General features: G+C 38.7%; 2 protein-coding genes across 2 annotated transcripts in view; both read left to right on the forward strand.

The window, feature by feature from the left end:
- Window positions 1-795: 795 nt before the first annotated feature.
- Window positions 796-15,376, forward strand: part of LOC136279484 (adhesion G-protein coupled receptor D1-like) — a 34,955-nt gene continuing 20,374 nt past the window's right edge. Inside the window, exons 1-5 of the mRNA XM_066163368.1 lie at window positions 796-999; window positions 1,362-1,521; window positions 1,670-1,806; window positions 2,164-2,421; window positions 2,888-2,982. Coding sequence (XP_066019465.1) covers window positions 922-999; window positions 1,362-1,521; window positions 1,670-1,806; window positions 2,164-2,421; window positions 2,888-2,980 — 726 coding nt within the window. The 5' untranslated portion in view covers window positions 796-921 and the 3' untranslated portion in view covers window positions 2,981-2,982. The remainder of the gene's footprint in view (window positions 1,000-1,361; window positions 1,522-1,669; window positions 1,807-2,163; window positions 2,422-2,887; window positions 2,983-15,376) is intronic.
- On the forward strand, window positions 8,015-8,842 carry LOC136279693 (uncharacterized). Its single transcript, XM_066163632.1, has 2 exons — window positions 8,015-8,212; window positions 8,390-8,842. The coding sequence occupies exons 1-2, from the start codon at window positions 8,015-8,017 to the stop codon at window positions 8,840-8,842; spliced, it is 651 nt and encodes a 216-aa protein (XP_066019729.1).

Genomic DNA, 15,376 nt, shown 5'->3' on the forward strand with positions numbered 1-15,376 from the left:
AGGGTAATCGTCGATAAATCGTTTTTATTCTATACCTATCCAATTGAGCACAGTGATAGTTGTTGGCAGCTCAGGTCATCATTCAACTTCATAAAGGTTCCAGGGAAAATTTTACGACAGTGGTTGCTGAAATATAAATTTTTCCCCAGTATAGCGTCTCTTGAACAGTAAGTCCTAAAAACCAAGTGAAAAAAGGGCATTATTTCATAGAGGAAATGAATCAGCTTGGTGTTGCTTTTTGAGAGTTTAGTATTACTCTCATGCATTATCTCTTTTTTTTTTTTGCAACGTATCCTGCTGTCTAAGTTTTAATCGTAACACTTTCATTGCAGCGTTCTGATTTGATTGGACAGTGCGTTTTCTGAGAGATCGACCAATCGCAGAGGACGTGGCTGACGCGTGGATGTGTTCGCGTTGATCGTGAGTCAAACCCGCGTGTAACCACGTGCGAGTGTGATCACTTAACCATCTTTGCAGTCTTACTGAACAACAAGCCAGTGAGTGTTATATATAGTCTCTTCAGTCCGATATTTTGAAATAGACACTGTTCGACCATTGTCTTTATTTTATCAATAGAATCGTAAACAAGTCGCTTGATTTACTATTTGTTACTTTTTTCTATTTGTCACTGGTCTCAAGTCGTCAAAATAAAATACTCACAACGTATTTTTTACCTCTAAATATATTACACAAATTTCACTTATTTAAATTTTTGTTTCTTTTCATGTTGCTTCTTGTTGCCTAATTCATAAAAACGCCCACACAGTTTTTTTCTGGTTTTCATTTCAGGTAAAACCTCGTCATCAGCCGTACTTCAAATATATTTCTATTGTAGGTTGCGCATGTTCACTTTTCTTTCTGGTGCTCACTTGTGTGACAATCTCAGCCTGTTGGAAAAAGTTGAGAAGTTTTCGGATAACAATGTTACTGCATTTGTTTGCTGCCATTTCGGTTTCTTGTCTTCTAATTATTATAGCTGGAAAAGCAGAAAGACCAAAGGTAAATATCAAATGTGTTTCGATACTCGTTTTTAAAAAAACTGTGTCTATACTTCTGTACTTCTGTTCAGTAATAGATCAAATATGAGATAAAAATGAAGTAAGAACAGAAACGAGGCAAAGGGGCGCACCCGTGTGTCATGGATTTTCGTAATTCATCTGAGTTTTCTGTGATCTAATACAAAACAGAGGCATGGCAGCATGGAATTGCTCAATATAAGGAAGTAGAACAGTCTTAATTGTGACGTCATCTGTGCTTCTCTCCTTTAACAGATTATGGAAAAGATCCGATCAAAATTCATGCTTAATTTTACGTATCCTATAATATTTTTCACATATTCTAGATTTATTTTACATTCACAGGAGTTATGCACAACAGCCGCAGTGTTACTCCATTATTCCCTCCTGTCTGTATTTTTCTGGATGCTATGTCATGGTGTTATGCTGTACTTCCTGATATTAAAGGCTGAACGGCAAGAAATTCTGGCATTGAAAAAGAAATGGTTCTACGCTCTAGGATGGGGTAAGAGCAACACTCCTTGAACAAGTACATTTTCATCCTCATATGCATTGGACGTTTTTAAGCACGAAAATATAACGCCTCATTTAAAAAGGTCAGAAAATTTGGTAGTTGCTTTTCTTAATACTTAATTCATTTCTGGCTGTTCCAGGTGTTCCAGTCCTATTAGTGGCCATTTCTCTGACAGTAACTGGAATCAAGTCCTATGCAACAAATAACTGTTGGCTTACAACAGAACATTGGCTCATTTATTGGGCGTTTGTTGCTCCAGTTGCCGTAATCCTATTAGTAAGTATACTCTTTTAACAATGGTGCTCCTTTTATGGTGTAAGATATATTTTATGCAGACACCGTTTAATATGTGAGGTATGGCACTGGAGGATTTTTTCGAACAAATATCTGATCATATTTTTTGGCTTAATCAAAACTGTTTTTTTTTTAATGTCATCATAGTTAAAAGGTTTATAGGGGTTGAGAAAATCGTAGGAATAAAAGGAATGGTAAACTACGTATACACCTGTAGTACTAAGGGCAAAACACTCGTAAGCAGAGACAAGAAGCAGGATTTCTATTTGTTTTTCTTTGTTTTGGTTTTTTTCTATCTTTTCTTCTTTTATCAATCTTTTTGTGAATTTTTACCTCTAGATCAACTCAAGTCTGTTAATTTTCTTGCTCCGTCGGGTACTGAGAGCGACTAAAACCAAAAACAACAAAATACCTGCCAAGCACGTGAAGGATTGGTTGAGACGTTTTGCAATGCTACTGCCAGTTCTGGGTGTCACGTGGTCGTTTGGCTTTCTCACGTTCATTACATCAACAGCTGTGTTTCATTACATATTCACCATATTGAATTCGTTCCAAGGACTTTTCATATTTGTGAGTTTCTGCATTCTAGACGATTCGGTAAGTCTCTAATTTTTTTTTCATAAGCTCCGAAAGACCAAGAATTGTTCCCTATGATTTTCCTTGTACATCTATAGTATTTATATTGTGTAGACTTTTGAAATTACGTGAAATAGCTAAGCGAAAGAAAACTCATTGTATTCAAAAGCAAGCGGTCTGAAGCTCAGAAGTAGGGCAAAAGGGGAAGAATTTACATGAATATAGTTTTACATTTACATTACAAACGTCGCTTTACTATGAAGTTACAGTACCATGTAAAGTAGAATGTATGAATTCCTGAGGTACTTTTGGTTTGCTACTTGTTGTTTCAAATTGGCTACCTCAGTTTTACCTTGCGAGCAGTTAGTTTTTTATCCCCAAACGGCAGGTTAATCTCAATTTGCTTATTGCAGACTTAAATGCAGGAAAATTTATGATCGGCGAGATGGATCAAGTGACGAACTTCTTTTAATTAAATTTTCATTAGGTTAAAAAATCTATTAAGAGTATTTTGTGTGAGAAGATGAATACCACGAAGAGAGACACAAGAGAAGGAAACACCGTTTTCAGGAGTAAATAAAGGTAAGAATTGATTAAATAGAATTAAGTTAAATGTTTGAGTTGATTGCTAGACTATGTTTCAAGAAACTATGCATCTTACCTGTGGTAAATGACTGATGCGATGGCAAACAAATGGACGTGCTTGCCTGTAAGATGAACAAGAAATGTGCGCCATAAAACTTCCCTCTCTAGTGCGAGACTAAGATAACAGGTCATTGTTAGCGAGGCTTCTTTTCACTTTTGTTTGTTTTTTTTGTTTGTCATTTCTTTTTAGTCGTTTTTGTTGTTGTTGCTTTCATGGTTCCAAACGGACTCGAGGTTTTTAAAATCGTAAATGAATAAACGGAACTCGGGCCAGATGCAGCTAGGCAACTTTTGTATAATTTTTATCATGAACTAAAAGCATCATAAAGAATTAATCGAGAACTGTAGGCTGTTAAGTCTAATAATAAGTTGAGTGCCAAGGATTCTTAAGAAGGGATGAAACGCTTTGTTCTCCAAGTTCTGACCCTATTTCAAATCATTAAGTATTACATTTAACGCCAGATCTTCAGACCGGATCTTTACAGTGATCTCAATAGTTTAGACGGCACATCATCGAAGAACTTCTCTCATGTTCTTAATTCTGATTCATGTTGCAGAGTTACAACTGATTTAAAAAGACACATGGAACATTTCACTTGGAATAGCTCATAACCGCTGTACAAAGTCCTCCACATATTTTTTCTACCTTTAATGGTTCAGCTTTTACTTTGTTTTGTTCTTTTGTATGTTTGCGTGATTATTGTTAAATTGATCATTTCCTCAGACACTAAGTTACCTCTTAGGCCAACTGAGGTTTGAACATCGTGTTCAATTTTATGGTAATTGTCTGAAAAGGATAATTTCTGCGTTGATTAGTAAGACGGAAAGCGATAAACAGGTTTCTATATTGAGTACCGGCCACATGACAGTAAAGGAGCTTTGGCTTTCTCAGCACTTTCAAAAAGCTAGAGACTAAAATAATGGGGAGGAAATTAAGGTAAATATATCTCCTAAACAAAAAAAATTATTACGCTTTTTTTGACTAACACACGTGAAATAAATACCAACAAAAGACTGTGCTTTTTTTTGCTTTCTTTTTCTAATAGTTGCTTTGTATCTGTAGGCAAGGAAAGTACGTTTCCGTAATCAAAAAACAGAATAATATTAAAACGACGAACAGTGAAGAACTAGAAGAAAAAGGAGATGACAAAGAATGATGATGAAAACAGCAAAATGTAATTTCATGCTGGTTAAAATTAAGGAAATAAAATCTAAAATTTTTTCGCAATCATGAAGGAAAGTCTTTGTCCTTTATGTTTTAAAAAGTCAAAAAAAGGTTGGCGGATTGGGTTAATTCTTAAGTTGATGCCAGGGAACTCGGTGCCTTCTTGAACGAAACCTCAGGCTAAAGGGTAGTTAGCAGGGCGAAGGTAGATTAGCTATGCTGATACCGCTTTGGACTAAAGCGTAATTCAAGTGAGTATTCAACTTGCGTGCAAATCGTTCATTTTTCATCATAATATTTTGCGGAATTATAATGTCATAAGTACCGATGATTTGTGTCATTTTGTGATCCTGACACAAGCACGGTTCAGAGAATATAATAGAGCTTCTTGAATGGTTAAGGAAAGGTTAAGGTGTTTATACATTAAGAGGAAACTTTCGTCCAAGAATGTTTTCTAAGAGCTCACGAAGTGATGCGGAGGTGTTTCGATACCAACAACAACCATGTCACTAAGTAAGCACTTTCAGTATGTCACCTTTTGAGTCCTAGATGCTTATGATTCGTCTTATAAAGTCCTTCAAAATTCATAATTGGGCCGAAAAGAAATTAATGAATACGGAGGAGACACATCAGTGTTCAATGAAGGATTAAATCTGGATAAAACATTTGACTTCTTGTTAATAGTATCATAAACTGAATATGCTATTGTTTTCATGATAACAAATGCCTTTCAGAAGGTCCTTAAGTATTCTTCACATTTGACAAGGGTCAGGAAGCTTAAAGATTGTAATCTTAACATCTGTGTTACCGCTAAGGAGCAGATCTACAAAATTTACTCAGGTGGACGTCAATGTAAATCAATCAAATGAGGAATGTAGGTATTTTTACCAGTGCTATAAACGAGACTTGTGTCAGCCTCTCTCAGCTTGGATATTTAGAAGAGTAAAACCAAAAAATAGCACCATTTCAAGGATTGACAAGAGTGTTAAACCAAACTATAAAATTTTTAAGACCAAGAAAAACTGACTCAGTGAAGTTGGTAATTGATGCATATGTTTTATGAGTCTATATTTTTTGTGCATCACTAACAGCAAGGTATAGTCTTAATCAAGAAATATGATCTCTTGGTCTTAATTTGATACTATTGCTTCCATATGATCGAATGATACATACATGTATTGTGGAGAACTTTTCATTTCTTGATTTTCTTTAACACTTTCTCGGCTTTATTCTAGTACCAACTAATTTACGCGTATTCTGTTCGTTTTTTCACTTCAGCATTCATTTATGCAGTGTCATTTTTGCGCTATGTAAATTACTATGCCCTACACATTTCTCGTTTCAAGCCCTTAGAAATGCTTTTTAAACCACTTTCGTGCGAGTGTTTCGTGTTTCCTATATTTCCCTCCGCATTTGATAAGTTTTTTTATCGCGTCGTATTTATGTATTTATTTTATTGTCTTGTTTTGTTAGTTTATTTCGTAAAGGTCGTTTTCTGATTTTTATGAATTTACTTCTTCTCCACATTAAAAAGAGAGAAGAAAGCGGGCCCTAGCCTTTTCAATACATTCGAAAGTGTTCGAGTATATATTCGTGCATGTTCGAATATTTCAACAAAATTTAAATGCTTCTCTTTTACTGTTGGGTCAGTAAGAGTTAAGGGGGCAATTTTCGATTCATTCTTTTGAATCTTCAATACCCTCATCTGAAGAGAGAAGTTTCCATTCCAATGTTCTCTCGTAGCCCTCAACATGGTCGGGCGTCGGCAGTTCAGGGTCCATTTAAATGGGAACACTGTGTTCTTGCATCTGACAAAGTCACGGAGATGGAGCCCAAGTGAGGCAACCAAAGATTTAAAGGATTATTGATTTCATAATCAAGTAATTAGCGCAATTATCAAAACATAAAACGATTGGGACGGCTTTTAATTTTAAAGTTGGTGCCTCGGTTGCTTGAGTCTCTCAGGTTACGAAAGTCGATCTGTAGGCCGAGAGAGCATTTTTTTACGCGTCCCTGTCTGCACAAAATGTGGCTAAAAGATTGGTTTCCTAGTGTTCCAAACGGATTGGTTATAAAGAAAAGACTTCATCACCTCACATATATTTATGGGACATACGTGTGAGAACTTTCGAACAGGAAGAAAAAAATTGTCGAGGGAGTTCGAGTAACTGCCTTGCACGAAGTTTAAACGTGGACGGCAAATGGCGAACGTGACCGCTATAGTCTGGTTACGTGACTCCTAATTAAGCGTTTGCGGTCACGCGTATGTAAAAGCAAACGCTGATCCAAAACTCCCTAATAATGGGAATAAAACTGGAAATTTAAGTCGCTAATTTTGATAAGATGATGGAATTGATATTGAGACTTTAACTCATTCGAACACCGAGCTTGAAATACGATTAATTTAAATCTTCTCCCGTAACTAGAAGCATGACTGCGTGTACCCAGGTACCCGTTATACTGAGAAGCACTTTATGAATGTTTTGCATTCGAAGTCGTGCGAGATTGGAATCGAAAAAATAGCTCACTACTCGTTTCAAGGCCATTAGGCCGTAAATGACGAGTTAAGGTCTCACTTTATTTCAATCTATAAATTTATCAGTCTATCTTCGTATTTGAGAAAGTTTCTCATAACAAAATTATTTACATATCAGGATCACGATCAACAAAATCAACTTAAATTGTATAAAATATCCCTGCTCATTTCAATCTACTGTAGAAGCAAGGGACCCTGTGAGATAACTGGTCTGACTTGCAAACTGAGGATCCACTTACAGAGTACACTACCAAAGGAAACTAGGTTAATAAAGATCCGCAAGTAACAAGAAACATGCAAGGTACTCGTTAATTTTCTTTCCCCCTGGACGGCTGCACCATGACTGCAACGGACTTTGATAAATATACAGCCATAAGAAAGGCAAATGAGAAAACAGAATCCCACTAACTCGAATTTCCAAGAGAAACGAAAAATGGTTCGAATTAGCGGGGGTTCGAGTCACAAGTTGGTTCCACATCCACAAAAACGGCAAAGAAACCGGTAAGTTTTTTTGCACTCCACGAGAAATGAACAATTATGGAAATGAAGCACACATGCTGATCCACACTGCTATCGTCTACACATGAAAGATCTTTCAAAACACTCTTGGTGTTTCCTCAGCATTTGATTTTTTTTATTTGCCACGGTTTGAGTCATCTATTTAGAGAGTGTAACAACATATTGCAAAATAATAACGCATATTTTATTTGTTGGCGGCGTAGATTGGCCAATACTGACGATAATTTCACCCCTTGTATGATCATTTTTATTGTTGTGTTGATGTAACATCCGCTGTTAGGTGTATACTTATTGGATTGTATGTAATCACGTGATCATTAATTTAACTCTATGTCATTGTAAGTATATCCTGTAAGTAGGGATTTGAATAAAGAAGTTTATTGAAGCAACTTGCCTCGTGTAGTTTTAGTCGTTAAGAACACGACAACTGGCGACGAGGATGACTACCATCGGATCGATAGAATCCTATGACCCAGCTAAGGAGGACTGGAGTTCGTATTCTAAGCGATTTGAGCAGTACGTTATAGCGAACGAGCTCAAAGACGAAAAGAAGGATTGTAGCAGTTTTCTTGACGAGCGTAGGGAGCAAAAGCTACAACCTATTGAGGGACTTAAAGGCCCCAGCCAAGCCTTTAGAATTCAAGCTTGTAGAACTGTTGGAAACGTTGAGCAACCATTTCCAACCGAAACCAATCATTATTGCGGAGCGTCTTCACTTTCACAAGCGTGATCAAGAAGAAGGGGAAGGAATGGTGGACTACGCCGCAGCACTAAAACGGTGTTCGAAACGCTGCGAGTTCGGAGGATTCCTTGAGCAAGCATTAAGGGACAGATTTGTCTGTGGATTGCGAAACAGGCAAATCCAAAAGAGGCTGCTAACTGAAACCGAACTAACTTGGAAAAAGGCCCTTGATACGGCCATAGCCATGGAATCAGCAGAAAAGCAGGTGAACCATTTCCGACCAGTGGCACCGCCCTCAAACATCAATGTGCTACCAGCACGTACGCAGAACAAGCAAGGCAGAAAGCCAAGAGAGCAGAAATAGTGTTTCCGTTGCGGTGGAAGCCAAGCACCACAAACGTGCAGGTTTAAGGATCAAACGTGTCATTTCTGTCAATGCAAGGGGCATATCCAAAAGGTTTGCAGAAAAAAGGGAGCCTCCAAACCAGAGAGAGGAAATGTCTCTAAGAACTCCAACGCAGTACGTTACTTGGAAGACGAGCAAGGCGTAGCGGGAAACTTCAGTATTTTCAAAGTGGAGGACGAAACAGCTGAACCAGCAATCCTAATTCACATCAAGATGAATGGCTCAAAGATCCCGATGGAACTGGACACTGGAGCGACCCTGTCTGTGATGTCAGAAGAAACGTGGAAAGAGGCGTGTCCAACCACAACACTCCGACAATCGAGCGCGAGACTGTCAACCTACTCAGGGGAACCACTGACAGTCCTCGGCAAAGCAATGGTTGACGTTGAGTACGAAGGCCAAACCGAGAGGTTGCCATTACAAATCATCAAAGGAAGCGGTCCGAGTCTGTTTGGACGTAATTGGCTTTCCAAGATTAGGCTCAATTAGCTTACAATCAAGAGGATAAGTAACGAACTTGATAGTGTATTAGATAAACATCCAGAAGTATTTAAGGATGAACTGGCAACACTGAAGGGCGCAAAGGCTCAATTGTTTGTTAAACCCGGAGCTGTACCCAAATTTCAATAGCCTAGACCAGTGCCACATGCAATTAAGGGGGCTATTGAGCAAGAGCTTGATCGACTAGAAAATATGGGAGTGTTAGAGAAAGTTCGTTTCTCTAACTGGGCAGCGCCCATAGTGCCCGTAGTGAAACCAGATGGGGGCGTAAGGATTTGTGGGGACTACAAAGTGACAGTTAACTCAACTTTGGAGGTAGACCAACATCCGCTTCCAAATTTAGAGGAGTTATTCGTTGCTTTGAGCGGCGGAGCACAATTTATGAAGCTAGATTTATCGCGCGCCTATCAGCAAATATTGCTGGAAGAAAACTCGAGGGAGTTTGTAACAATCAATACCCACAAGGGACTTTATAGACCTACTAGACTACCTTTTGGCGTTTCCAGCGCGAGTGCAATTTTCCAGTCTGAGATTGAGCAAGCATTGCAAGCAATACCAATGGTCGTTTGCCGAGTGGATGATATTTTAATATCAGGCAAAAACGATCAAGAGCACATCAGTAATCTCAACGAGGTGTTGACGAGGCTAAAAAACGCAGGCTTAAGATTGAAGCTAAGCAAATGTCAATTCATGCAACCATCAGTTGAGTATCTAGGATACCGAGTCGATCCAAGCGGGTTGCACACGATTGAGAAGAAAGTTCAGGCAATTCGTGACGCGCCTGCTCCTGAAAATCAGCAGCAACTTCGATCATTTCTTGGGATGGTTAACTACTAAAACAATTATTCAATGGTAACGCATCCATTGAATGAACTATTGCGTGACGGGATTAAATGGAAGTGGTCGAGATCGGAAGAGGACGCATTCGCAAAACTTAAAGACAAATTAGCGAAAGCCCCAGTTTTGGTGCATTATCAGAATAATTTGCCTCTTAAGTTAGATACTGACGCATCGCAATATGGTATAGGAGCGGTAATTTCACACGTGTTTCCGTACGGCGAAGAGAAACCAATCGCATTCGCTTCGCGCACGTTGAACAAGAGTGAGAGAAATTATGCGCAAATCGAGAAACAATCCCTTGGTATAATCTTTGGAATTAAGAAATTTCATCAATATCTATACGAACGCAAATTTTTGTTGGTAACCGATCAGAAGCCTTTAGTGACGTTGCTAGGTCCGAAAAGCGGTATTCCAACTCTAGCTGCCGCGAGACTGCAGAGATGGGCAATCTTGTTGTCGGCATATCAGTACGAGATCGAGTATCTTTCAACGCTGAAAACCCGCGAACGCAGACCGTTTAAGCCGATTGCCGTTGCCCGTTGGAAGCAAATCAGAGGAATTCGATGAAGTTAAGTTGACAAATTCCATACAAATTGGATCTTTGCCATTAACCGCGGGTCAGATTCGAAAGGCTGCACGTGCGGATCCTGTGTTGTCCAGAGTAGTTGAGTATACAATGACAGGATGGCTATCCGGCTATCCAAACGTATTATCAGAGACGGAATGAACTCACTGTTCTGACGGTTGTTTGTTGTGGGGAATTCGTGTTCTAATTCCGGGTTCGTTGCGAGAACGAGTTTTGCAGGAGTTGCATGAAGGGCATCCTGGAATTGTGCGAGTGAAGTCACTCGCACGACTCCATGTTTGGTGGCCCAAATTAGATCAATCAATTGCTTCCGTTGTTCGCGATTGCGCTAAGTGCCAATTAACGCGAAACAAGCCGCAAATCGCACCACTGCATCCGTGGGATTGGCCAGACACGCCCTGGCAGAGAATTCACATCGATTTCGACGGTCCATTCGTGAATAAGATATTTCTTGTAGTGGTCGATAGTCACTCCAAATGGCTAGAAGTGGAAATAATGCCTAGTGTGACCAGTGAGTCAACGATCGAGAGACTGAGAAATATGTTTGCTCGATACGGTGTACCGATGCAATTAGTGAGCGACAATGGTCCACAGTTTACTTCGCGAGAATTCGCAGATTGTATGAAACAAAATGGAATAAAACACACGCTAGTCGCACCGTATCATCCGAGGTCAAACGGACAGGCAGAACGTTCCGTTCAGACGTTCAAGGAACACTTCAAAACTGAAGGAAGTTCGTCAATAACGCAGAGCTTGGCGAGATTTCTATTCAGTAATCGAACGACGCCGAGTAGTGTAACAGGTCAAACGCCGGTTGAATTGTTTCTAAAACGCCGACCGAGAACTAGATTGGACCTATTGCGTCCAAACCTAAGTCGCAAAATCTCCGATAGACAAATGTACGACAAGGCGGAACATGATCGCGAGTCGAAAGAACGTGAATTTTCGATCGGAGACGAGGTCTTAGTCCAAAACTTTCGAGGTGTGCCAAAATGGTCAGAGGCCACCGTGGTTGAACGCACGGGTCCAGTGTCGTATAAAACACAAATCGGTGAACAAGTGTGGAAACGGCATGTAGACCAAATGCGTGACAAAAGTTACAACCACACGCCGAATACAAGGGTTAACGCGCCAAAACCAATCGTTCCGAACCAGAACTACGAAATGCCAAAGCCAGAATCCTTGCCGAAACATTGACATCGCCAAACGCAAACTAACCAGCTCGTTACTCCAGTCGTGACCGTAAGCCTCCAATTCGTTTAGGTTATGACGAATAATATTTACACACTTAGGTCATCGCTTAAATAAGTATGGGGGAATGTTGTGTTGATGTAACATCCGCTGTTAGGTGTATGCTTATTGGATTTTATGTAATCACGTGATCATTAATTTAGCTCTATATCATTGTAAGTATATCCTGTAAGTAGGGAGTTGAATAAAGAAGTTGATTGAAGCAACTTGTCTCGTGTAGTTTTAGTCGTTAAGAACACGACATTTATCATCATTCTTAATGCGAAATGCCAACATATCGAAGGCAAGAGGTTTGATCAGTCAATGACGATTTACCGGGCTGATGGATAACAACTGCGTTTTGAAGTTATTTGTACAATTAAAGTGGACCATTGTTGTAACTCATCTAAAGCTGAAAATATTTATCGCTCTCATACAGTAATGGAAACAACCATTTCGGCACCATCTGTTTCAGAGTAGGTGTAGAAACAAACTGCGGGGCTCTTAGTTCATTATGGATTAAAAGTAAACAATGTATGAAGCCGAGTTGATCATGTCCAAAACAATTAAAGTAGAATCGCCTCACTCCAACTTGTCCGAAATCAAACACCTTGCAGTATTACTTCGTTAAGAAGTTCAGTTAATTTTAGTGCCCGTCTCAGCTCTAACTGTTTGATCTTTTAAAACGATTAAAATTTGGATTATTTGTTTCATGGGATAGCAACATGATAGTATCTTAGCTTCGATTATTAAAGCAACTCACTTGAGCGTTAACCCTTTAACTCCCAAGATCTCATTAGTAATTCTCCTTACAGTCTGCCATATAATTCATATGATGCTAGGAGAATTTGGAATTGGATCAACCAATAATTCACTAATTGATACTTTTCTTCATTCTCATTACTTTTCTGCTTGATGTTGTAACCGATAGTGTGAGGAGAAATTCTGTCGAGGTCACCAGTGGGACTTAAACTGGGTTAAAGAGTAAAATAAATTTATCTTCCATCGAGCCTAACCCATTGGAAAATCCAGGATCAGCAAAAGTGTTTCTTTAAATTGAATTGCATTCTTTAATTTGGCGTTCTTTGAACTTTGGCTGTGCCAATAAAGGGATTATATTGATTCATTAATTAACGAAGAAGTTGTTGTCGACATCTCGTGGGAGCAATATTTATTTTCCACCCTGTTGCGTGGGTTCGCGAGCGTCAACTGGCGTTCGTTTGATTAGTCTACATGCACAAAATGATGAGAAGAAAAAAAAAACACCAATTAAACGTGACACCCATAACCACGGTGAAGAGCAAGATTGACAGGATCCAGTAAAAGTCTTGGCAAGTCTGTAGACAGAACGAATTTTTCCATTCAGTGACTTATTCAAGTAATTTGGCATATTTTCAGATAGCCTGTAGAACGACTTCCCTGATGTACTAAACATGAGACTCATAGGTACGGTCCAAAGCGACTGTGAAATTTTATAAATATCGTCCGGATCACTGACAACGGCAGCGCCTACTTAAGATCGAATTATTTTGCACTCTACTGATTTTGTATCTTCGTGTTTAAACAGTTTTAAACCTAGGATTTAATTGTCGCTTATAGGTATTTAGCTTCTAATTTTCATGAAATGACCGAGACTATGAAGTAAAAACAGCATAAAACCCAATAAGAATGGAATGCTGAAAGCTTTGAGGGATAAAAAAAATCTCAATGTCTACAAATTTCAATTGTGTCGTCTTCCTACGAAACTCAAAACTCAAAACAGATCATGTTATGGGAGCTTTCTTAAGTGTATAACGAAGTGCTCATTCAGATTATTTCCGAAGCAAGGCGGGTGTGGCAAATACAAAAGCGAGCTGCCACAGATTTGTCAAAGATTTCCACTTATCGATACTTATAAAGGAAAAGATTCAGTATAATTCATCAAATCAACTTACTTGTCAAATCTTCAAAATCTTAGTTTAGTTTCTCGATCGGTCCTTTCGAACTTTCAGATTCTCCTGAATAGCTTAGGTGTAGCTGGCAACTCTTCGGGCACCGCTGGTGTGTGTGTGAATAAAACTTTTATGCAGTGAGTCCTGAATTATAAAAAATGTCCGATACTATTTATAAACCTTGGAAAACGCTCAGGGCGAGATGCATTAAGGCTTTTCGCCTGATCAAGACCCTCCGATTCAATAGTTTTGATACAGAAGCGTTGTTGGAAATATGCACCAAACTAAAAAGAGAATTAGAAACGATGAAACAATAGTTTTATTTGCAATGTGAGTACCGTTCTAATAGCATTTTCAATTGGGAAATGTTCATTGATAATCATTTTAAATTAGGTCAGCTTTGCTTGGTCTTTTCAAACTTCGAATTTCGAAAACATGCCTCTTCAGAAACTGTTCAGTATTGAATTGTGTTTGTAATTCTTTTAGCAAAACATCAAAAACGTTTTCTTGCGGGCTTTTTTCATCAGAGAAGTCATTCTTCAAAGAGCGTAAAAAATAAATTTCACCCTTGACTTCCATCAATTTGCTCCCCTGTTGTGAAAGATCTAGACTTAATGCGAGCTTATCAAGTCAGTCTTGCGGTTTGGCTCTGACAATGCTACAAAACTTCAACCAACACAAGGTTGTACGGCCATGACAATTGTTTCTTTCTTAAAACGTTCCAGATTGAAAATAGATACATAAAAGCATGCCGGGTTTCCTATGGCTATGTACGGGAATGATTATGGGTAGACATATTTTGAATTCGTGCCTTGGGGGAGGGACAAAGACTTAATTAATCGAAGTTAAGTGGTTTGTTTTTCAAAGCCTTTTATAGACGCAATAAATTGTTGAGTAATAAAGTGACAATTAATCTGTTTTGATTTTAGATAAAGGGCGGAAGTTTCTAAAGAAACTATGGTACTGCGTCGGTGAAGGAGTATTATAAGATAATTAGATGACGATCTCAAATAGACAGCTTGATCGGCCCAGTGGCATATTACCTTTAAAAATCGATAATAAATTAGTGCAGGATGTCTGTTTACATGAGCCTCCGAGGTTTGAAAGCAAGTAAAAACAGTTACACAAACTGATCCATGATAAGGCAGTCTGAGCTATTTAATTTTGAAACTACCCATGAGCTGCTATGCTGCTGTGTAATTCTACGGCGCAACCAACACTGAGTGAGAGCCACATCTTAATTACTTTCAAGCGATTTCAGTTGCTCTTTCGGCGCTGTTCCTTTCACATCCGCTGTGACAACAGCTTAGGAAAACCATTTTAGCTCATAGTTGAACTTATGACACATCGGACAGTTCTGCAACGATGAATGAGTCAGCAAAACATACTTGTTTGCATTGCGCCTCAAACCGAAAGCGGTGACCACCCTTGTTTATTTCTGATGTTCAATATAGTTGCTACTGACAGTTAGAAAAATAAACATTTTGCATGAAATGAAATATAAGAAAACGAGAACTAACGTCACACTACCGATTAAGACTGTGAATAGCCTCTCTACCATTGCGAACTTACTGGCTTATGTTTACAGCTGAATGTATATATATATATATTTTCCGATAATTTTCACAACGCCCTTGCCACTACTTTCTGTTGGCTAATATCAACTCGTTAATGTTCCCCTTTTTCCCGAGTAACTCCATAACATATCTGCGGTTACAAGGCCACTGCAGTTAGCTTATATTCCTCATGGACATAGCTGATAATCTAATGAATTCGATTTTACAAGAATTCCACAATAAATGATTTTTACTCTGGCGTGATATCATTTGGAATATGTTGTTGCCTAGGCCCATTACAGAGCAACTCGGAACGTTCACAATAAATTGACTTAAACTTGTAAATCTTAGATTGTGTTAAATTAGTACTAATATCCAT

Source organism: Pocillopora verrucosa, chromosome 3 (genome assembly GCF_036669915.1).
Source record: "Pocillopora verrucosa isolate sample1 chromosome 3, ASM3666991v2, whole genome shotgun sequence".
NCBI classification, from domain to species: Eukaryota; Metazoa; Cnidaria; class Anthozoa; order Scleractinia; family Pocilloporidae; genus Pocillopora; species Pocillopora verrucosa.